This window comes from Maniola hyperantus, chromosome 3 (assembly GCF_902806685.2).
Source record: "Maniola hyperantus chromosome 3, iAphHyp1.2, whole genome shotgun sequence".
Taxonomy (NCBI): Eukaryota; Metazoa; Arthropoda; class Insecta; order Lepidoptera; family Nymphalidae; genus Maniola; species Maniola hyperantus.
In genome coordinates, this window is record NC_048538.1 from 8538385 (window position 1) to 8561393 (window position 23009).

General features: G+C 36.4%; 1 protein-coding gene across 1 annotated transcript in view; it reads left to right on the forward strand.

Moving 5' to 3' along the window:
- Positions 1-6589: 6589 nt before the first annotated feature.
- The window catches only part of LOC117996523 (TOX high mobility group box family member 3), a 40135-nt gene continuing 23715 nt past the window's right edge, over positions 6590-23009 (forward strand). Inside the window, 1 exon segment of the mRNA XM_034984585.2 lies at positions 6590-7282. Within this exon segment, the coding sequence (XP_034840476.1) occupies positions 7217-7282 (66 nt within the window). The 5' untranslated portion in view covers positions 6590-7216.

The window sequence follows — 23009 nt, forward strand, 5'->3', positions numbered from 1 at the left end:
TTGGGTAGGTTGGATTTAAGCTGAGTTATGAAGAATTTATTGAACTTTAGTAGCTAATTCCGAAAAATTTCAAAATCTACACAAATATAACTGAAGTAAAACAGCGGTGTTTATCTAATTGTGCTTCTAAACCATTGCATTTAATAGTTGTCTCGCATGCTCAGATGTCTACCTACACTAATATTTTGCTAAAAATATATCTCATAAATCGTTTACAAAATATCAGTAAGAATTAATCTTAACTAACTATATTCTAGAAGCCAATAAGATTTGAGCTTTAGAATAATAAGTAGACCGTAGTTAGCCCGTAGACCCCTTCTTCCTTCGCAAATACCTCGATTAATATCGAAGAAAATTAAAATGCGTATAACTGAATGGGTATGTATGTACGTACATTCAATTGAAATTCCACCAACCAAGTTATATTATTAGTTTACATTATTGAAGAGAGGAGTGAAGGCGGATTGACATGCAAGCTCAGATAACGACGGTAACGTAAACGACGTTAAAGTAGTCTAATGTAATATTAGTTATTATAGAGTAGTTATGTCTTACATCAATTCTTTTTTGTTCCTTTGTGGCGCCACGCTCTACAGATTGAATACGTGGATTGATTTTGTAGATTCTTGCATCAATATTTGTGTTAATCTTCCGAGTGCTGCTAATGTTAAAGTTTTGAGATAACCATATGGTGCACAGTAGTATTTTAGAACTATATAGGCTTGCGTTTGACTGCGATTACACCATATAGCAAGTGATGATGCGGCCTAAGATGGAGCGTGCCTGTCTAGAAGGTGCCTATTTACCTACTCTTCTTTTGAATTACGAAAGTTTTAGTTAGCGAAGAAAACGGAAGCCGGAATGGCATTCCATGTTCTAGCAGTGCGTGTAGAAACAAAGAAGCGAATCGCTTCGTACGCCATTCGTCGCGTCATCGCGGCACTGTCGGTAACGGGCGCGCATCAAAGGGTTTCGTCGCGACAACATAGTCTTGCGTAGCAACATGCGTAGATGTAGACAAGAACATCGCGTTTACCCGTAGACGATGTTTTTGGCACGACAACGCGACACGAATATTCGCCCGCTAATGAAGCCCCACCATAAGAAGAGTAAAATAATAAATATTGTAGCGGGTATGTCCACGCTACGCCATAGTGTGAATGGGTGCGATTCAGCGTCGGCGACGTGCGGCGTGTCGAGTGCGGTCGCCGCGGGGCGCGCGGTAGCCCCCGCCCGATACGTTTACGAGCCGACACTAACTTTAAGTGACCCCGCCATCAGCCGACAGCCCGAGAGCCCGCCTGCACTCGTGCGCCACTACCGTGTTTGTGTTCAGTCTCAATGAAAACAAATACCACGTCTTTTCATTAACATTTACAAAACTGAAACGTTTTTTCAGTCCTTACAAGCCAATTCTTCCAGTATTTATCCAATTTGAACTGCCTCTCCACTGAGGCTGTTATCTCGTTGTCATCATGAACTCTCGCTGGCTCATTATTGAGCACGCGTTTCCTCTCAGAGTGAGAAGGGTTTGGTCATAGTCTATAACGCTGTTCAAGTGGGGATGGGCAGATTTTGAGAAAATTATGGAGTTAGTCTCTCAGCCATGCAGCTTTCCTCACGATGTTTTCCTGCACCGTTAAAACAAGCGATAGGTACTTAATTGCTTTAAACGCACATAACTCTGAAAAGTTAGAGGCATGTGCCCGGGGTAAAACCATATCACCACTTATTGTAGCGTTATCTATAGGTTCATATTATACTGGCCTGTCCAGTGTCCGTCGTCAAACGGTAAAGCTTATATTACTACTTTAGCTAGCACTTTAGCAGTCTATTTCTAGCCATGAATTTTCTATCGTCATGGTCTGAAGGTGATTTGACCTTTAAACTACTTTACAAAATATTATTTCTTTGTAAGACCCTACCGGATATCGAATCCTTGTCCATAGTTTGGCCTTACATTAAGTAAAAATCGTTAAAAACTGCAACCATAAATACCACGTCTAACGTAACGATCATGAATATACATAATTATTATACGTTTAATTTATGCGACGCTTTCAAGTGGCAAAAGGCTTCGAGCTATAACCGCACACAATAATGGTAGGCATTTCCTCAATATGGTATGCAATTGGTGTATTCATTCAGCAATTTGAAGGCAAACGAGCTTATCAACTGTCAAAGAATGCGTGTGGAACTCGGCAGCCGAAAGCAACACGCTGTGAGCTCGGCGGAGTCAGGCGTGTACAATGAATGAACGCGTCAACTCGCTTTTTATCGCCACTTTGTTGAATGCGAGGATTTGCTTCAACACCTGTAATTTGCTTTTATACTTGTCAATTGTGTAATCAAACATTTTTTAGGGTGCCGTAGCCGAATGGCAAAAAACGGAACCCTTATAGATTCGTCATGTCTGTCTGTCTGTATGTCTGTCCGTCCGTATGTCACAACCACTTTTTTCCGAAACTATAAGAGCTATACTGTTGAAACTTGGTAAGTAGATGTATTCTGTGAACCGCATTAATTTTTACACAAAAATAGAAAAAAAAAATTGGGCTTCTTCATACTTAAAATTGAAACTCAATTTTTTTTTTCATCAAACCCATACGTGTGGTGTATTTATGGATAGGTCTTCAAAAATGATATTGAGCTAAAGTGAATAGTTTGCGTGAGAGACACTTCCAAAGCGGTAAAATGTGTGTGTCCCTCCCTGTAACTTCTAAAATAAGAGATTGATAAAACTAAAATAATTATATTATGATATTACCATGCAAACTTCCACCGAAAATTGGTTTGAATGAGATCTAGTAAGTAGTTTTTGATTTATCGTGCAAAATGTTGATAAAATACGATTGTAGTACGGGACCCTCAGTGCGCGAGTCTGATTCGCACTTGGCCGGATTTTTTTGTTTTTATTCATAACCATCGTTAAGTATTTTTTTTCTGGAGTTTGGGGCGTTCTCGTTTAACCAAAAATACAAAAACTTTGATACCTACCCGTAAATTCCATAATATAACGCACGTGTTTAACATCTGTTTAAACAACATCTCGATACTGAACTACTACTACTACTGTGAACCCCATTCTGACACTTTATCTAGGCAGGTTTCTATGTCAGACACAAGTTTGGCTCTACACTCCTCCAGCGCTGCGAGAGAAAGCTGTGCATGTCCTTTGTAGAGAACATCATCCGTACTATCGTCCGCATAGCACTTTCCACTCAAAACGTTTCTTACACTAGAGCGCCACAAACAAACCTATGTCTAGACTGGTGAGCACGTAACCACTCTTTTACGATGTGCAGTCGGGTAAAAATATAGTGAACGCCGCGATTCCGCTAGCACTCCGCTACTTAGAGCCTACCGAAAATGAAGGTCACGAGATACGATAGAGCGAACGATGACAAGTTTTCAAATGAGAATACGAGGTTGATTTAACAAGAGAAATATTAGGACGACATCATAGTAAAGACATCTTATTACAACGGTAGTCTACCAACCCGCACATGGCCAGCGTGGTAGACTATGGCCAAAACCCTTCTCACTCTGAGAGGAGACCCGTGCTCTGTAGTGAGCTGGCGATGGGTAGATCATGATGATGATGATTACAACGGTTGACGTGGTAGAGTAACATGAGAAAATTGTAAAAATTTATATGCAGTTTGCGGAGCCTCAATACGCACGTGTTGAGGCTCCGCAAACTGCATAATATAATACCGACCCTATATTCTGCGCCTGTATGCGGTACATAAGTTAGTACTATTAATTTTCATATTCAATTATTTTCCATATATTATGAAAATAAAAATTTCATTGGCCCATTAGCAGCAAATACCGCGTAGCGTTGCGTTGTAGCAACCTCGTAGCGTAGAGTTGGGTTCTACAAAAAAAAAAGTTTAAGGGCTGATTTTTCAACCGCCAAATAAACTTTATCTGAGGAATAAAGTGGTTTGACAGTTTTTGAATGAGAAGTGTGATAAAATGTCTAATAGTTAGGGAGGCGAATAGGGGAATTTTCGGCAATACTCGAGCGTGGCAGTTTAAGATATGAGAGATACCTTAGACCTAATAGAACAACCTTGTAAAGTATTTAGCTCTATATGTAGTGACGCGCGCCTAGGATAGACGATCAGATTAGTAAAAAAAAATCGATAGTCTGAAATACTCGAGCGCGTCAGATTAAGATATTGGGGGTTGATTTTAGTGTTTTAAGACTAAATTTAACAAATCTGACGATAAGTCCTTGACGCCGCCGAGTTATAGGGTCGCGAACTTGTAAAAAAAAACGTTAATCCGGAATTCTCGAGCGCGATTTTTTATTTTTTTATTTTGAAGAATATAATCTAAAATTTACTAAAAATACAAAATCTACCGGTTTCCGCATGACCGGAAGTGTGGAGGAGCCATTTCGTCTTCCGAAAAACGCGTTGCGGCATATAAGTCGCGAACGATACATTTTACCAAAAAAAAGTTTAAATAAACAAAAAAGGTAATTTTATTTTACACAAAAAAGGTCTCTTTACATTTTTGTCCAAAGTTAAAACTTTTTGACATGAAGCATCATAAAAACTCAAACTCCCGGTTTTTTGAGTATATCTCGAAAACTGAGGGTGTTAAATAATTGATATGAAATAACGATAATTAAATTATGTGACTTTTATTATATCTCAAAATTATTTTTTTCTTAAGCTTCTCGACAATTTTCGTGGACTCGGAAAAAGTTACGCGTATCTGTATACAAAAGTATCAATAACATGTACATTGTTTCATGTATGTATATTATTCAATAGCCTGTTGATCCTCAAATTGTTTTTTGGACGTACCGTAAGCAAAACGAAGTGAAGAATTGAAGCAAAAAAGAGGAATTTGCCATAAACATGTAATACAGACTGAGCGCTTCGCGGAAATATGCCGTCCTACCAGTATTTTTCCTTAATTTCAATTATCAAGGAGAAAGAAAGGAAAAAAAGAAACCAAAAAACCTTTTTCGGTCAGATTAAGAGAACCCACCAACATTTTTGTCAGATTAAGAAAATATGCTTTCAGGCTACCGAGATAAACCTCCCCTATGAAAATCTGACGCGCTCATCGTAACTTATCGTCGCGCCGAAATCGTCAGTTTTTTTAAAGGGAGCTTCCTTGGGGCCTACTCAACACCCCTTCCGAAAATCTGACGCGATCGAGTAATTTTTTTTTTTTTGCATTTTTGACTACTTTATATGCCTACCCCCACCACCCAAACCGGCAGATTAGTATACCGTTGTTATCAGAGGCACTTGGGGCATACGTAGTATGAATATCTGACGCGCTCGAGAATGCCCAAGTAACTGTTTTTTTAAACATTTTTGAAAAACCGTAGGTACACGCCAAACCCACCGCTAAAATGGTTTTTACCATACGAGCTTTTCTTTTCGAAATTATTTTATCTTTCGATTTTGATAGGTCTCGACGGCGCCGTTGAATTACGCCATTTAGCTACCTCGCCTCCCTAACCATAATATATTCATCAGTTAAAGTTTAGTAGGCGATTGAAAAATCATCCCTAACCAGTGATGTCCCTAACTAATATTTTTATTCTTTCATTTTTCGTAGACCTAACTTCTAAGCTACGAGATTGCTACAACGCTACGCAATATTTGCTACAAATAAGCCAATGATTAAAATATTATAAATTCCCGTTTTTTCAACCCATGTGTGATGTCTTATCGAATAACGTAGGTCTATTGTTTATTTAGATAGAACTAGCTGACTTACCCCGTCTTCGCACGAGTTAGCTTACCCATTCTATCGACTAATTAATGTAAATGTATTACACAAACTTTTTAAGTGAAATGTTTTACTGATGATATGCTTATTGCTTAATCCGTATCTAAAAAAACCAAAGTGCATGGAAAACATTAGGTATATAAATGTATTACATATTTAATTACAAGCACTAAATAATAAATGTCATTAAACTAAGAGGAGATAAGAATTAAATTAAAAATCATTATCTTATATACATGTATATATATATATTTACAAAAGGAAAAGCTGACTGACTGACTGACTGATTGATCAACGCACAGCTCAAACTACTGTACGGATCAGACTGAAATTTGGCATGCAGATAGCTATTATGACGTAGACATCCGCTAAGAAAGGGTTTCTGAAAAGTCAAAAACAGTAAAATAGGGGTTTGAAATTTTTGTAGTCCACGCGGACGAAATCACGAGCATAAGCTCGTTACAAAATATTTTTCAAAATGCGCTCGATTTGTAATCCTCATACTAAAGAGCGTAGGTCCAAATTCATGTTTCCTATTTATTCATACTAACTTATATCTTCATTTGTTTTAGTGATGTATTTTGTCATGTATTTGATTACAGGCACTAAAGTAATGAATGTCATCAAATTAAGTTCTAAACTCAACAGAAAACATTTCTGGAACCTTAATTCGCGATTAAGGCGAGCATAGAATGCGGGGTGAGCGGCGGTGGAGGCTTCAGAGTGCATGCGGGTGTGGGGGCTGCAGGGTGCGGGGTGCGCGGGGCGGGCGCGCCGCGGGCCGCCACTTCTCTGTACTCGAGGAGCGCCGGTACACCTCGGTTTCCGGCGGGTGCTCCCTCGCGGATTCCGTAGCCGAAGTGTGCCCCACCGCGACAGGCCCGCGTGCCCCGCCGGACACGTGCTCGCTGCACGCTCGCCCGCTGCCGGCGACGACACCTCGCTTTACGCGTACCAGCTCCATTGATAAATACCTACCGTAATTACTATACTTACGCCGATTTATACAATCGGCGTATTCCCATCAATACAAGTTTTTCAATCAATTGTCATTTATAAACAAACAACTATTTTACGTAAGAATTGTATTAATTGTAATTTTAAGGAAGGAATTGTGTTGATAATACATTGTTTTATAGTCAAACGTTTTAAATTATCTAGCCACTAATCTAATAGCATCTTAAAGTTTTTGAAATCAACATTCAATTTTGCCAATTAAACTCATAGAAATATTTAATACCTGTTCTTACTTGTGTACTGTACTTATAATCTTATAGCTCTTGTTATTCCAACCAATTCTTAGTATTAAATTAGTTTTATGACATTAATTTTAAAAAAACATTTAAATAAGCCTAAGGTTATAATTAGATACAATTACTGTTAAAATAAAGACATAGTAAATGGACAGTTTAGGTTGGATGCTAGTGCTCTATATAATTGATGAGTCACCATGGAATCCACTCAAGTCGCTACGGACGATCGTGACAGAACCTATAAAATCTACAATATGTACAAGGTAAGCTTAGGTAAAACGTTTATTGGATTAACTATTCTGAAGCTCAAGTGTTTGATTTCATAATCAAACCCCGATAATTTTAATGTACTTAATCCGAACACTACTTTTTAGTAAGTAAAATATTATTTAAAAGATCATAAACCTAAGTACAATAATGCACTTAAGAGTGTTTTAACTCCTAAACTCAACTCTTGTTATTTTATATTAAAAAACAGGTAAAGTCCATCGTAAGAAATTCGACTTTTTTTTAATTTCATGTTCGTTCGTCGTTCGTTTTGAAATTTTTATGGTTTGTTGTTAAAGCGGCAATAGAAATACATATTCTGTGAAAATTTCAATTCTCTACCTATCGGTTCACGAGATACAGACCGCTGACAGAAATACGGACGGACATAATAGGGCCCTTCGGGTACGGAACCCTAAAAACGGTCAAATCAAGTTTCTTCTTGTCACAATCTATTCTATTGTTAATATTATTCTATTGTTAAATGAAAAAAGTTCTAACCATGTCCATTTTCTCACCATGAACCAAAATTACAAACAAAGTTGTTAACAGTGTTCCGTAGGTAATGAAAAGTAAAAAAAATCAGACATGTGCGTGTTGACTTGTGTAGTGACGGTTCCTGCGGTTCCATACGATGAACATGTAAGTTTGTACTTTGTACGCACAATATTAAGAAATTTAAAATGTTACTTTAAGACCATAGACTTCTTATAGGCTTTCCTGTAATCTAAAAGTAAAGAACTATTTTCCGTATTTTTTCAAAATCTTAGCTTAGTAGTTTCGGAGATATGGTGGAGAGAACGATCAAGTTTATCCATTGTCTTAAATAACTTTAAAATTGTTCACTTTAAAATAATAGTAAAACATATTTGAGACCCTCACAACTTTAATTTGATATGCAAGACTACCAATTTGCAAAACTTATTTTTTCAGCCATTAAAAGACAGCCAGGCCAGACACATCTTTCACATTTTATAATACAGTGGACCCCGGTAATCCAGCCCCTATCTAATCCGGCACCCCCTGTAATCCGACAAGGTCTATTATTTATTATTGAATATTTTTTTGATAATCTTCGCTAATGTATGATTGAATAAGTTATAACTTGGACGCACCACCACTCTTGTGCTCGACGCGTAGGTTATTGTTTCGGTTCTGATTGCTTAGTTTGAATTTGAAGTTTGAATACATAATGAAGTATGATTTGTACTTCAGAGTACATAATAACATATAGAATCTTGTCATTAGATCTGTAAATTGTCGGATTACAAGGTACTCTGTTGTAAAAAATTCCGGAGTATAGGGGGTCTTAGGCAGTACTTTATAATCCGCTATTCGATAAGTTCGACAAATTCGATAGTCCGACACTGCCCTGCAAAATGTTTGTCGGATTACCGGGGGTCCACTGTAATTATTAGTATAGATGTTTGGACTTAATTTGGAAAATCGTAGATCTTCCTATTCCTTTCTATTTTCATTACTAATCTTACAAGGGCTAGGCGTTTTACAAATACATAAACATAATATACTTCTTTCAAAATTAACCAAATTAAGTAACTATTTAAAGCAATAAATATTTTTATTTTGGCACATTTAAATAGAAAATTTTCTTATAAGTCTATAGCTTTAGCTCTGTCGAATATTGGAAACACTTATACGTCCTGAAAATTGCTATTGCGCTGGAACCATGTCTCATTAACATCGAAATGACGTCATTTCGACATCAGCCGAAATAAAAATATACCATCAGCTCTTCAGTCTAGTGCTGACGTCACTAAAACGGCAGCCGAGCGCATTAACAATTTGCAGGACTTATACATTAAATTAACAGTTCTCGGCTTTTCTCATTGCGGTTATGACCAAGACCAATGGTGCAACATAAAACCTGGTCAGGAATGGCTAGGTAATCGCCCGCATAGTACTTTTTAGTTATATCGATAATTTAAATTTAGCAAACTAACAGCGGACGTGAATTTTACGAATTTTGAAAGACTATTTATATTTATATTCTTAAGAAATAATTTATTTTTGACATGGGCATCATCCCAATTTTAAGTTTATCCAAGTTACTGTGAAGGTGTTGAGAAATGTGACCAAAGTAACTGAAAATTTTCCTGTAGCTGCTGATGTATGTATGTAACTATGAAGTTGGTATAAAATTGCTTTGTTGGTTTTCTTTGCGGTCCATGGTATCCGAAGCATCTTTCTTCAACACCACATTTCGAATACCTACATTGATCCTTTCTTAGCTGCTGCTCAAATTATTGTCGAATAAGTTCTATGTTAATAGGTCAATTTACAAGTATTTAAATTAAATTTTAAATGAATTCTACTGATACATTTTTTTTTCTCCGCATACTTACCAACTCAAATAATTTCACGCTGTACTTATATAGCATTTTATAACGGTGTGTAAAAAGTGTAAATAATGAATTTAACTAGAAAATTGTTATTTACAAACACTCTTTTATGACTCAGATAAGGTAAGATTTGAATCTGTTCATGATCAGTCGCAGTAAGAATCAGATGATAAATGAGTACATTTCATGTATGAAGTACCTGAGTAGAAGAGATGTGGAGGAGGTAGAGCCACATATTAAAGATTGTGATTTGACCTATTAGGTTTGACCTATTAATATAGGTGGCGATAGATACCTATGTCATGTTAAAACAATAAGCAATAAATACAAAAATTTATATAGACCGCAGAATCACATAATTGCCTCAAAGTCGTTAGGGACTTTCGTTTAAATTTTAAATTAACCTGAGTCGGAGATTGTATTAGCTAGGCTTCAAGCCCTATAAGGCATCGGGAACACCCGTTCAAAAGATCGGTCCACAGATTTGAGTGGTGCCGGTTTCGAAGGCTCTGGTAAGAGGGAACAGCAGCGCTGTCGGCGTGGCTCGGCCGCCGCGGGTACTACCGGCGCCCCACCGAAACGCTCGCCACGACTACCGACCGCCACGCAGTCTTCCCGCGCGGTCCGCACGTGTGTCTAGCGTATCATCACACACAATTCCAAGTAATCGCTCTCGATTTAACTCGATTCAAATCTTAACAGTGCAGTTTAACTCACAAAAACATTAAAAACTGTGCCTATCTGTGAGCTAAGGACCTAGACGTCAATTAAACAACATTGTGACCTAACTTCAGTGTAATTAAAACTGTAATTGTCATAATTGTACTTCTTCGATAGATTAATTAAATCTTACATGGAACCGGAACGTATTTAATTAAAGCCTGGAATTTATTATTCTACAGCGAAAGAAATATGTAACATCTTTAACAAACTTTATGGTGTGTATTTAACTTACTATTAACTCTTTGTTTAGCTTGTTGTACCTATCTCTGCTGTAACAACAAGTAATATTACTTGTTGTGCGTTATATTATTAAACTTGAAATTTAAGTACACCTGCGTTTTACTTAATTAACTATGTTAGGTATTTTAAGTGTTCCGTACATATTCGAAAAATAACATTTACGGAACTACCACGATGTGTCTGTCCGTCTGTATATTCAGAAACTTATATTTATATATAAGTTATGTATATTAAATAGTAGGTAGGTACCTTATATTCAGTACTGAAAATTAGCATAAATATACCTACAATCTTATAACCAGTCTGTGTATAGTTATAATTTTATATTATCGGTAATAATATATTTAAGTATACCGAACTATTTGAAAAATGTAAATAACTTGATAAATATTACTACATATGTACAGACACAACGCAGTAGATAAAATACTATCAGCTGACAAAGTGGGACGTAAGTTATCTGATATTGAGATAAGACGTCTTTTAGTAATTTCCCATTATGTGACTTACGAATACGATACGTTTTTGTGACTTACAAATAGCTTTACTCCGCGGCTTCTTCCGCGGGGATTTAGCATCGATATTTAGGCTTTGCAAATTCTATAGGAACCCTTAGAAAGTCCCGTAGGTACCAACAGCCGTTCAAAGATTATTCCAGACAAACAGACAGGTTGTTTGTTGATGTTGACGATCAATTCAACGATCAATCAATTGTATGTTTTAGTTTTCTAAAAATTAAAAACCGGCCAAGTGCGAGCCAGACTCGCGCACCGAGCGTTCCGTGCTATAGTCGTATTTTTAGATATTTCGCACGATAAATCAAAAACTATCATGCATAAAAATAAATAAAAATCTGTTTTAGAATGTACAAGTAAAGCCCTTTCATTTGATACCTCATTTGGTATAGTGATGTAACCTTGAAAGTTGAAAATACTAATTATTTGTTCATGAACACGTTTTAATTTTTTTTGTGATGTATCTATAAATTTACGGTTTTCGGATTTTTCCCTTTACGTGTGCTATAAGACCTACCTACTTGCCAAATTTCATGATTCTAGGTCAACGTGAAGTATACCTTATACCTACTTATCGTACGGGGGGAACCTTATAGGTTTCTTGACAGACAGAGCGACAGACATACAGACCACGAAGTGATCCTATAAGGGTTCCTTTTTCCTTACGAGGTACGGCACCCTATAAAAAGGCAAGTGCGAGTTAAACTCGCGTGGACCAGGTTCCGTACGATGAATATGTAAGTTTGTATGTACCTACGTACATTATCGAAATATTTTCCTACCAAGTTATTTTAAAGCACTACTAAACTTGTAAAGGTTTTTAAATATAATAGGTAGGTATATTAGTTACCTTAATCTATATTAGTTTTGATAAGCTAAGCTGATTCATAGATCCATAGTTTTGAATCCTATTTATTCCTATTTTATACCTATACCTAGTCACTAGTGTCTACTTTGTTGGAAAAGTTGGGTAAAATATGCATTGAATTCTATATTGAATTAGGGTTCTCTACTTCAATCTAGATGTATAAAAGGAAAAGCTGACTGACTGATCTATCAACGCAGTTTAAACTCCTGGACGGATCAGGCTGAAATTTAGCATGGCCATTATGATGTAGCTACATCCGCTAAGAAAGGATTTTTGAACATTCAACGCCTGAGGGGGTAAAATAGGGGTTTGAAATTTGTGTAGTACACGCGGACAAAGTCACGGTGATAAGCTAGTCTAAAATAATTTGGTTGATTTATTGTGTAGGAAGTGTGCCTACCTGATTTATTTATTTATTTTATTATTAGCAGATTTTACGAATTACCCTACTTATCTTGTTTCGTCATCTATCATGATTTAAATCCATATACTTATTTCGTACCTACTTTTATATTCCATTAACAGATTAGTAAAGTCTAGATCAATATTAATATTTCTAGTCAATAACATAAGTCATATTATCAAACAAATCAAAGGAAACAACCAACATTCCAATTTTGTTATGACTCTACTTTTTTGTCGATCGTTCTAGTAAAATCTAAATTCACCTGCTCACTTATTTTATTGTTTATCTACTATTGGACGGTTAAGACTCCCCTACAAAATGTAAGCAGGTTACGATGAGAGATGCGTTCCAATTGTAATAACATCAATTGATTTAACGCTATTTTAGTGGGAGGAACTAAACGGGGTCACCGACCGGCAATTATGTCCTCCTAAAGAATTCTCTCCATAACCGGCATTAATAATGGTGCTGCGCTCTCTTACAATATTCAAACGCTGTTGGTAAATACTAAATACGTGCCTACATTGTATTATTATTATGACTTATTATAGCAATTTATAATATGAATAATTAACCATAAATCAGACGGTGTAAAAATACTGTCTAAATACAATTGCCGTGATAGCCTTAATGGTTACGACGTCTGCCTCCTATTCGGAAGGTCGGGAGTTCGATTCCGGGCACGCACCTTCTAACTTTTCGGAGTTATGTGCGTTTTAAGAAATAAAATATCACTCGCTTTAACGGTGAAGGAAAACATCGCGAGGAAACCTGCATGCCTGAGAGTTTTCCATAATGTTCTCAAAGGTGTGTGAAGTCTGCCAATCAAACCGGAGACGGGATTTTCAACAATCGCCAATTCACGTAGGATTGGTGATTGTTGAAAATCCCGAGGATAACCTTTATATATATTTTCAACGGATATTTTTTTCAGCCAACTCTGGAATGCAATCAATCTATCTATACTATCTATACTAATGAATAAAATTGCAGTGTCTGTCTGTAAGTTTAAATAACTACCTCAAATTAAGCTCATATGGTTATTTGAACTGTACCTCACGCGTAATCACGCGTTTTAAAAATTTTAGTCTGTCTGTCTGTTTGAACGGGCTTATATTTGGAACGGCTGAACATATTTTGACGGGACTTTCACAGGCAAGTAGAGTAATAATCAGGGAGTAACACAGGCTACTTTTTAACCGACTTTCAAAAAAGGAGGAGTTGTGTTTTTCTACTTACACCGAAATCTCCGAGATTTCTGAACCGATTTAATCGATAGAGAAACTGTGTGACATTGTCACCTAAAAAAATTGGATTCCAACTTCTCAATCCTGATGCTGTACGGGACTTGAACACAAAAATTGATGGGATTTAGAAACTGTCGGTTATAAATTGATATTGGAGGTACCTACCAAGTAAAGACTTTTTGAACTCGAGGACCCAACTCCTGCAACAAGAATTACATTCTTAAATCGTGGTGATACCCATCCCTAATTGTTTAAATGTTTTTACGTGTTACTGAGTTACCTTGCATCCCGAAAACGGGCTACTACGGATAGGCTAATCTTCTCTTCGTCCTGGAAAATCAAAGTTCCCACGGGACTTTTAAAAACATAAGTGAACGCGGGCGAAGCCGCGGGCATCAGCTAGTAAAGAATATAATTAAAACCACTACGTTTTATCACTCTCACCTTTCTTTCACTTCATCATTATTGATGCAGTAGGTATGTAATCATTTTATTTAAATTTTTAGCTTACAGTTATACAATATTTTGTAACAAAAATTGATACCAATAAGTTACTTCTCAAGTGTAAGAAAAGCACGTGCTATTTGTGCGACCACACGTCACAAATAAACTAAAACGATTCCATAGTCTCACGTGGTCTCACACGCCCACAGAAGACTCGTTATAATCGAAGCAGAAAAGAAGTTTTGACAATGCGGTGTTGTATGCCTTTCTGCCAAAATGTTTCAGACCATAGTATTTTTGCAGAAAGACACACAGCACCGTATGTGTCCACATCACACGGGGAGGGGAAGGTGATTTGTTTTCATGGGTGAGTACTTATATTTGAGTTGATTCGCAAGTCATAGTCAAGTTTTCACTTGTCAGCTTAACCTCTGTGCTGACTGCTGGTTTGAGCAGTAACCAGTTAGCCACGCAGGTGGACATTGAAACATTGCCCCGCAGCCCGCTTGCAGCAAAGCAATAGCATTCGAGAAGTTATTAAAATGTGTGTGTGAACCATTGATGTTGGAATCCCCCTCTACTTGATGAAGCATGTGGGCGGGGCAGGCGAGCCGCGGATATGAGCAAACGCTCATATCAAAGTCTTTTGAGCACATTACTATGGGCCATTTTTGCCCAATTGTCACCGTGATTAGAGCTGCCGTACAAAACTCGAAAAGATGCCGAGTTTTACTGTAATTATAAGTCGTATGCGAAATAAAAATGTGAGTCCGGGTAAATAAAGGAATTTCTTTCGTCCATAAGATAAAAATCTACTAAAATATTTGTAGATCGAGGCATAATCTCGAAAAATTATATCGGTTGACAATGTTAAGAGCGTTCAACACAATTACCGATTTTTTTTTGGAATTATTCATGTGCGAAGTTGAAATATTTAAGAACAAGCCTTTTTTAAAGATCTATTGCTAATGAATTATTAATTTTATTGAAAAATAATAATCCTATCAAATCCTTATTCTTGCGGAAGACGTTTACTAAATTATACGATTTTGAGTGCGTCTTTAGTTAACATATAACCACGAAAAACACATATAATAAACACATTCTCTGGTTATTTCTAACAAAGACATTTATTTCTAACATACAAAAACTACAGTGATATCAAAACTCAGTCTTTCACACGGTAAATACTCAAAGCCCCGTTTGTTTTAGTGGTTTACTAAAACATCGGAAACACACGAGTATCTCGTAATGCCTACAATAAGAGAAGATAGACATAGCAATGCTAAGAAACATAAGGCCAAGCTATCCATACGAATACGTCCATACGAATAGTCTTACAGTGTCACTTAGAAGAATATAAGAACTGTCTTGTGGGCACTAAAGCCACCGAAAGCACATGTGCACAGAGCTTGAAGGTTTTCTTTCAGAAAAAAATTCCTTAAAGTCACAATTGTACAAAATTTATTGGACTACCTTAATTACAAATTATAGACCTATCTCAGTGCTAACAATGCTTTCAAATGTCATCTAGAAAATTCTGAACAACCAGCCAGCCAGCTTCTTGAATAGACATAACATATTATTATCTGAGAATCAGTTTGGTTTACGGAAGGGAAAGTCTACAGAAGATGCCATCAACCTTCTGACTGATCAAATTGTTAATCGTATAGAAGCTAAGAACAAAGTAGTAGGCGTGATTATTGATCTCACCAAGGCTTTTAATACCGTCTCTGTTCCTATTCTTGTAGGCAGATTAGAAGCTATTGCTATAAGGGGATATACACTAAGTATCTTCAAGGATTATCGCTGCGGTCGGGGAAAAAAGATGGCCAGCAAACAAAACAAATTCATACAAAAATTTCCTTCATTTTCAAACAAACAAAGAACTTGCGAAGTGGTTCCACGCGTCAACGCTCTTAATTTTGGGCTTGCGTGTGTCGATAATTTTATCGATAGTGTATTTTTGTTAATAAAGGCTAAACATCTTGTGGTACCTATTGTTATAAAAAAGTTTAAGTACTATAGCATAATTTATAGTAGGTAGTAATACAACAATAGTAGATCTATTTATATAATAAGACTTCCTCCGGCCTGACTCACAGACTGATCTATTTACTATCTAGTCTATCAATATACTTATATAAATTCTATCAATCCGCACATGGCCAGCGTGGTAGACTACGACCAAACCCTTCTCACTCTGAGAAGAGACCCGTGCTCTGCAGTGAGCCGGCGATGGATTGATCATGATGATGATGGACAACAATAGATTGCATATTTTATACTTTGCCAAAACAAGACGGGTATATCATGGATTGACTAGGTATTCTAAAGAATGACTGAATTAACTATAGACATTTCCGGTACCATTATTGATTTTGAAATCGTAAGAACAGGATCTCGGCTGAAGTGAGAAGATTGGTAACTTAGGTAGGTACATACTGATATTTAACATACATATAAGTCGAGTTGAGAACCTTTTTTTCGAAAGTCTGTTAGAAATCGTCATGTATGTAAATAAATTTAAACAATGCCATACCATCTTTAACTGCCCTTTAAGATAGCCAATAATTATGACGTATTGATAATTATTATCGATATCGACTTCCAATTGTTACACATCACTATTTGTCAGTGGCTTGTGTATTGCCAGTGACGTACAAAAATTTTCACAATAATTTAATTAATTATTTTTAAAGTGATTACTTCGAGCGACATGTACTTTATATAGCGAAACATGTTTTTCAGATGTTTGCACAATAAGCACAATAATTATCAACGCTTGGAACATGATATTAGGAACTGAAAATATTTATTGTGCAAATTTTTATCATAGCTGGCAATACAATACTGGAATGGTACTTGAAAATCAACCCTACCGTTAAGAAGATACAGACGATTTTTGCTTGTAATTTTTTGACCAATAGTAGAGTCGCGATGGCTGTGTTGCTGAATACGCTATTCTTTAAGATAGTGTGCGAGGTGGCTCGCGCGGTTTTCATACAAAAGTAACTTCATAAGCGTTCTATAGTATTTATTATTCTAGGGTGTGAACAGTGCGTATTACCGCTTGCCAGTTACAGATGGTTGCTCGAAACATGGTCGCTAATCAAGGGCCTGATAAGAAAACTCAATCTATCACTGGGCGATGGAGGCGAGCTAGCATGGGATCAGATCAAAAATGAGGAAATCCGTACAAGAACCTGAGTAACCAACATAGCTCAACGGATTGTGAATCTGACGTGGTAATGGACGAACATAAGAATCTAAGAACGCATAGATGTTTGGGTCTCAAAGTACTTGAATGGCGCAGCCCTGCACTGGAAAGTATAGTGTGGGCTCTAGCTGGAAATCTCAAGAGACGCTGGGAGCCGCAGTGGATAGAAGCGGCACAAGAATCAAGATCGTGTTCTGTGGCGTTCTTTGCAAGAGATCATGTCCAGGAGTAGATTTCTATCAGTTGAGTCGAAGATGATATCGAACTGCGAAAATCATAATATGCCTATACAAATCAAGATAAACTAACGATTAACATCTTGCTTCACAAAAAAGTTGAATGAATATGGATTTGAATCGTACTGTGCAGTGCCTTTTCTTCTTCTTAAGCTCAAGTTTTGACAGATCGGTTGTGGTCGCATTCTGAATTGTCTAATCATCTCCACTCCTCTCTTGTTGCCTTTATGACAGTTCTTTTGTCGAACACTCATGTAACAGTATTTCTGTAAAGCCTTAATTTGAAACATCCATGTCGTCCTTCCTTGAACCACTAGTCGTTCTATGGATACAGCTTCAAGATTAGTCCATATACTAAGCATGTGACCGTAGAAATCCGATTAGATAGGATAGCATAGGATATTGAAAAAATTACTGAATTTATTGAATAAATTCTAGTCTATCCTTTATAATCCTGTACCCGTAGTACAAGATTTTACGTCTCACCAAACCAAACCAAATTCGAGAGTCGAAATACTTCCGCGTTAAAGTAAAATGGACCTAAACAGCCTTGAATTGAAGTCAAATATTCAAAGCCACTGTTTTTAATTTCGCAATGTTTCCGCTTGGAGCGCTTGCTGTAGAAGTGTAGACAAACTTGAGCTTTAAAACAAGGCATTTAAGATCCAGTTTACTGTAACGCGGAAGTATTTCGACTCTCGAATTTGGTTTGGTTTGGTGAGACGTAAAATCTTGTACTACGGGTTCTGTCCTCCAATTACTGTTTTACCCATGCAGTCTCGACCTCAAAACCTTTTTTTTTTTCAATTAAAAAAAAATGTCTTCTTCTGTCCTGTCTTTTAATGTTGTCTGTCCTACCTTGTTACTTATAGTCTATTTTTTAATCCAAGAGGCGACAGCTACAAATGGCAAACTTAAAAATAATGATACCAGCTCAACAAAAATAGTGTGGCCCTCATAGTTCCGGTTCAGATTAAAATCGTTAATAAAATAATATTTCGTGCATAACGAGTAAAATAAAATATACGAAATGTGTAATTAGGAGATTAAAAAGTAGCACTTATCACATATTATTTAAAAGACTTAAAGATACAAGATGAATAAAAAAAAATACAAAAATAATTCACCTAAGAAATTTTTCAATAGTTTGTAAAATTCATAAAGTGAGAATCAACCCATACTTATTAGATTTGAATTGGAATTATTTTCAACACATTTTGTTCTTTCATTAGGTTTGGTACACATCTCACAAGTAAACCTATAAATATTTTATGAGAAAATATCGATTGCACCACATCACTAAAAACAGGCAACACACGAAACGTCATTTTGGTCTCCGGGATAAAAAAAATAGACTATACCTACTTATATTCTACATCCCGTAGGTGCCCATAATATTCTTCTACGAACTTTTCCGTGAATGTTAGGCATAAAATATTATAATAATTTAGGCAAATAGATACCTTCTGAGGTATGTTTATTAAAGTCGCCTACTTTTTAAAACTTTCTACTTTCCACGCTCTAAAAACATATTAGAAACATACTATGGTTATGGACGGCACATTATAATTGACTGTAAAGATTTATTGGAATTCTTTTCTTATTTCACTTATAAGTTACCTATTAGATGGTGCCCAATTACTTTCAGTTCAGCCCGCGTTAAAAGTATATACAGGAAAACAATATAAAAGGCGACCTTATTGTTAAGGCAATCTTTGGTGAAAGGATTTTTTTTATTGAGCGCGGGATGGTGCAAGAAGTAAAATTAATAAGCACGTAAATATGTCACCTAGTAGATAGAATAGAATATACTTTAGGTATTTTGTATAGAATAAATACATAAATATAATCAGTACCCTTATTATAAATGCGAAAGTGTGTTTGTTTGTTGGTTTTTTGGTTTATTGGTATGTTGGTATGTTCGTTTATCCTTCAATCACGTCGCAACGTTGCAACGGATTGACGTGATTTTTTGCATGAGTATAGATAAAGTCCTGGAGAATGACATAGGCTACTTTTTATCCCGGAAAATCAAAGAGTTCCCACTGGATTTTTAAAAACCTAATTCCATGCGGACGAAGTCGCGGGCATCAGCTATCATCAATATACTTATAATAAAACTGTAACATATATATATATTATATATTATATACTTATAATAAAACTGTAACAGGTCAAATTCTGTACATTGAAGATATTTTGAATTTTTTTTTTCGAGGGCACTCTATAATCGATACTGAACCTAAAACTGTAATTTTTTTCATTTTTGTCTGTCTGTCTGTCTGTCTGTCTGTCTGTCTGTCTGTCTGTCTGTCTGTATCACGGCCGCGCATCACGCTGAAACTACTGAATGGATTCCAATGAAACTTGGTACGATTTGAGGTCATACTATGAGGAAGAATATAGGATACTTTTTATCCCGAAATTCAGCATGGTTCCCGTAGGAGAGGGGGTGAAAGTTAAAATGTATACTGAGTTGTAATTCATTAACGCGTGGTCCGATTTCATTCATTCTTTTTTTGTTAGAAAGGGGATATTTTAAAGATTGTTCTGTAAATATTTCAAGGTCATCGGTTTTTAACCGACTGTCAAAAAGGAGGTGGTTCTTTTTTCTACATCGATTGTTTCGAGGTTTCTGGACCGATTTGCAAATTATTTTTTTAAATCAACAAAAAAAGTTTTCATGGTGGTCACATAAAAAATTCTGGATTCAACTCCTTAATCCTGATGCTGCAGGGCTACTGCCCGCCTGAGTTATCAAGATTCAGGAAGTGTTCATAGTGAATTCATATTGTAGGTACCAAGCAACGACTTTATTTTCAGACTTCAAGTCCCAACTCCTCAACCCTGATGATGTAGGGTACAGCACTCCTAAACTATAATGTTTCAGTAACTGCGGATGATGCAAAATTAATTTAGGTACCAAGCATAGGCTACATCATTGAACTTCGGATCCTAACTCCTCAATCCTAATGCTGCAAAGTACTAAAGTCCTAAATCGTGGGGATTTTAGAATTTCTGATAGTGAATTGATATTTTAGGTATCAAGCAACGGCTTCACGATGACACTCCGAAATACTCCACCCGAGCGAAGCCGGGGCGGGTCAGCTAGTTAATAAATATGTATCACATTTTGTAATGTGGCAAAATTTGCTCTTAATCAACTAGTACTACTTAATCGTTTTTTAAACAGGTCGGTAACCATTTGCTTTCTTTTGAGGCCCATAATAATTAGCGACTATGTCTCGGATCCATAATAATATTATGTCATCACTGGCAACACGCAATGTTCGAAAACTTTGGTTTTCAAAACCTAAATAATTTGTTCGATGACGGCTGTGTTAAAAGTTAAAGGGAAAAATATTATCAGTATTTTTCGCTTTTTAATAAATGTAAGTAAGTGTATTTTCGGTATATGTAATTAAAGGGAAATTCGTAATTTAAAAACTGGCTTTTCTCTGCCCAGTTTCGCACAAGAGACCTTCTCGGAGAGACTGTTGTTATGAAACATTACCTAGGTGAAATGGTGGAATGAAATCCGATCAGCACTTTCTGAGATTTCAAAAGATTGCAGACTTTGGTAATAAAATCTTTCAAATGATTTAGAGTTATAATCAGTACCAATATAAGTATTATACTTACGATAAATTATGAAATGATTTATTCGAGTGCAACATAATATTACAAAATCGAATAACACAGGGCAATTATCGTCGTGTCCTTTCACTTACGGTCGATAGTGTGCAACGTATAAAGACCTATTGGGACCGCAGCAGCCGGTGTGCCGAGTGGGACACAAACCGGTCGGGGAATGAGACCAACTTCAAGTCAAGGCACTATACAATATTGATCAATCGATTTTTGGAGCATCGATGCTAATTTATTTTCATAAAACCTTTTTAAGCTTTATAATAAAGGTCTCATTAAAGTTCAATTTATGTAATATACTTGGATGATGATTTTATCAAGATTGTAATGCTATCATCATCATGATCAACCCATGACTGGCTCACTACAGAGCACAGGTCTCCTCTCAGAATGAAAAGGATTATGGCCATAGTCTACCATTGAAAGCTGTGATAGCCTAGTGCTTGAGACGTCCACCTCCTAACCGGAGGACGCGAGTTCGATCCCGGGCACGCACCTCTAACTTTTCAGAGCTATGTGCGTTGTAAGTAAATAAAGATGACATGCTTTAACTTTTGGTGCTGCGGTAATGTAAGACATCATAATTTTATTTGAGATTTTTTTTCTATTTTGGGATATTATTATTTTGAAAATAGCAGAAAAATTAGTTCACTAAAATGTGTTCACGAAAAGAAATTTTACTAAATCACATATAGATGGCACAGACCGTCATTAATTTGCAGTGTTCTAGATAATAATGTCAGGTATACGTTGTACGATGGTAATGATGGTACGGAACCCTTCGTGTGCGAGTCCGACTCGCACTTGACCAGTTTTACCGGTTATTATTAGTAATTGCATCTTACTTTTCGTAAATGTAAATCCTATATTTGCCAAAATCTAGTTAGGTTAGATGGGGTCCGGGCACAGAATATATAATAATACGTCCGGGTTAGATTAGAAACAAACATTCATTTAGATACTATTGAGTAAAATTCCTAACTTAGTTTGAATATTCATAAATTAATATTTAAAAATTGTAATAAGTTACCCGTACGATGCCGGGGCGGGTCGCTAGTAATTTGTATATTAAAACCATTAACATTACTTTAGTTTTTACATCTATAATCTATATCATCACCAACCACTATTAACATTAGCATGTGGGTGACGCGATCTTGAAGTTTTTACCCATCCCAAAAATCACCCAACGCGCCTTCACTTCTTTAAAAGATATGGCCTAAGAGCCAGCGCGTGCGAGACCTTCCCTATTTTATAAAGGTTGACAATTTCTCTGCGTTTTGTCCCACTAGGAGACTAGGAGGTAAGTTTGTTCAGACTTCAGATGTTTGTTTGAATCGTGGTGGCTTTGGGAGATAACAGGTAACAAAAGTGTAAAAATCTTACGTCAAAATATAAAGTCTAATTTTTTTATTTTCTCCGGAGTAGTACTAGAAATCACGTCATGCATTGCCAGACACTTAGTATGGTTGCAACCCCCTGCCAGACACCTTTAAAGTTTAATAAATTATTAACGTTTAAGGGGACACCCTAATTACTTGGTCCAAAAGGCAAAAGGAAAATAGGTAGACCAAAATCGCGATGGTCTGACGATATAGCACAGGTAGCAGGAAATGATTGGGTTAAAAAAGCCAAGGATAGAGAGAAATGGCACCAACTGGAGGAGGCCTATACCCAATGAGGGATCCTTATCCAAAAAACATATCAATATACTTATAAAGAAGCAAATGTGCAAAAAATTAAATTAATATGTAAATAACTACTAATTTACTAACACAAATAAATACAACTACAATCATAAATACACACGCACACA